General features: G+C 37.0%; 1 protein-coding gene across 1 annotated transcript; it reads left to right on the forward strand.

Moving 5' to 3' along the window:
- Positions 1-307: 307 nt before the first annotated feature.
- LOC111691913 lies at positions 308-1,389 on the forward strand. Its single transcript, XM_023455424.1, has one exon. The coding sequence runs from the start codon at positions 312-314 to the stop codon at positions 1,386-1,388; it is 1,077 nt and encodes a 358-aa protein (XP_023311192.1). The 5' UTR covers positions 308-311; the 3' UTR covers position 1,389.
- The last annotated feature ends 1,234 nt before the right edge of the window (positions 1,390-2,623 follow it).

The raw sequence follows: 2,623 nt of genomic DNA on the forward strand, positions 1-2,623 counted from the left end.
ATTTCATGCAAATTGTCCTTCAATTCATAGAAGAACGATGGATCATTTAAGGAAGTTTTATGAAAACAAAAATAAAGCTGCAGAAGAACGCATAAGTTTGTATGCAACAGGTGGAGGCTCTGGAGTAAACACTTGTAATGATCCTACTTATGACCTAACTATATCAATAATAAATAAATAAAGTGTATATGGATTATACAGGGTGGCCCAAAATTACCGAAGGGGTTTGAATTCCTTATAACTTTTTTTATTATTATAATATTTTTTTATTTCTTTTCAGTATTTTGTAAAGAAGACTTGGGGAATTTAAAATGGAACAGTACACAATTGAACAACGTGCTCAAATCGTTGAACTTTATTTCTCAAATCAACGGTCCATTGTTTTGACTCAGCGTGCATATCGTCGTTATTTTAATGTGCGTGTTGGACCCTCAGAGTCAACAATAAACCGTCTGGTTGCAAATTTTCGACAACAAGGGGCAGTAAGGAACCTTCCTGGTGCCGGCAGACGACGAACGGTGCACACGGATGACAATATTGAACGGGTACAGGAGAGTATTCGGGAAGATGGAGAAACATCAACCAGGAGACGTTCGACACAACTTGGCCTCTCACGAGGGTCGCTGCAGAGAATTTTGCATACAATAAGAATGTTTCCATACAAAATTCAGCTTGTCCAAGAATTAAAACCGACAGATTACCAGCAACGACTTGATTATGCAATTTATTTCCGGCAAAAAGCAGAAGAAAATCATGATTTTATTCATAATTTAATTATGAGCGACGAAGCCCATTTCCAATTAAATGGGTTCGTTAATAGGCAAAATTGCAGGATATGGGCTACGGAAAATCCAAGAGTAGTTCAACAGCGACAATTACACCCACTTAAGTGTACTGTTTGGTGCGGTATTTCGTCGGAAAGGATAATTGGCCCATATTTTTTTGAAAATGAACACGGTGTCGCCGTTTCCATCACTGGTGTTCGATATCGGACAATGTTAGAAAATTTTTTAAGGCCAGCCGTGGAAAACCATCCGCAAGTATGGTTCCAACAGGATGGAGCCACAGCGCACACTGCGAGGGACACAATGGCTCTTTTACGCGACACCTTTGGTGAACGAATTATTTCGCGTACCAGCGATTTTAATTGGCCTCCGCGTTCACCGGATTTAACCGCTCCAGATTTTTTCCTTTGGGGTTATTTGAAAGGAAAAGTCTATATTAATAAGCCTAGAACCATCCAGCAATTAAAAAACAATATACGTGACGAAATCAACAACATAACACCTGAAGTTTTGCGAAAGGTTATGGAAAATGTTTTGGAAAGAGCACGAATATGCGAAGCAGAAAATGGCCACCACTTGCGAGATATAATTTTTCATAATTAAATTAAAAATATTCTCCATTAATATACTGTATTTAAAAAAAAAATTTATAATTAAGTCTTAAATAAAAAGTTATAATGAACTCAAACCCCTTCGGTAATTTTGGGCCACCCGGTACAATAAATTTGAGGGTGATTCACTTAGTTATTGAAAATAATGCTGAAATAGAAAATACAGAAGGGAGAGATGTGGAGGAAGAATTAGAAAATGTGGAAGAAATCCTAACAGTGGAAGATAAACGGTGTTTGCGCCACCCTATATAACAGCCTTGTGCGCTCAAGGCGCATGCGGGAGTGGGGGACCGCTGCGTGGATGCCATCCAGCCAGGCAACGTTGCCGATTGGCTGATAATTGTGAGAGTTCCGGATAATTGTCTCGCCTTACTAAAAATAGGATAAAAAATGGACAATTTGAATCGGCGTAGGCTTGTCTTGAACAAGAATGCTCCTGCTCCTTAGTAAACCGACTTCTACATTCTAAGAACCTTCTTTATAGACAACTCTATAAGCAATTTGTATTTGTATTGAAAACATGCGTGACTTCTCTGCCCTCTAGAGGTTATGAGTGGAACTAGATTATAGTCTAGCTGTGGATTCTGTGCACTGTAAAATTATACGTATATCGCTTGAGAATATTACAACTAGAGCAGAGAATCGGATTCTACAGTACACATAAGGTATGTTCATTTGTGTTGATCAAAGCAACTTTGAAATATGTTATCTCTCACACTCACATTATTTGTCATAGCACTATTTTTATTTAATTGCTTGAAGCCATATCATGGTTTGACGCTGTTTTCAATCAGTATAAATGAACATACCTATATCGTCTGTACTTTATCTTTCAACTTCCATATTCCATACTTTATAAATTCTGCGTTTTGCGATCGGCAGTGTGGTCAACGTCCCTTATTTCCACTTTTACTGGCAAAATAAATTTATAAATAAATAGGGTGACTGAATAAGTTGTCTTAAATCAACCTGTGCGTGGTAATTGGAAAAGTGGTGCTACAAGCAGTGCTGAAGGGATAAAATGGGTAAGTGACTTGCTGATCACACTGAAAAAAAATGGGAGTAATTTTTTGTAATTAGTTTTCTTCCTAAATCAACCATGTTTATCTACAGAGAATGTAACAATACCATACAAGTTCCGTAAAATTAAATCTCAAATGTAATTTTAAATTTACAGAGCATATCATGTAACATTTTTTAGTGACAAGTAATTTTCTATAATAAATT

Source organism: Anoplophora glabripennis, unplaced genomic scaffold (assembly GCF_000390285.2).
Source record: "Anoplophora glabripennis isolate ALB-LARVAE unplaced genomic scaffold, Agla_2.0 scaffold680, whole genome shotgun sequence".
NCBI lineage: Eukaryota > Metazoa > Arthropoda > Insecta > Coleoptera > Cerambycidae > Anoplophora > Anoplophora glabripennis.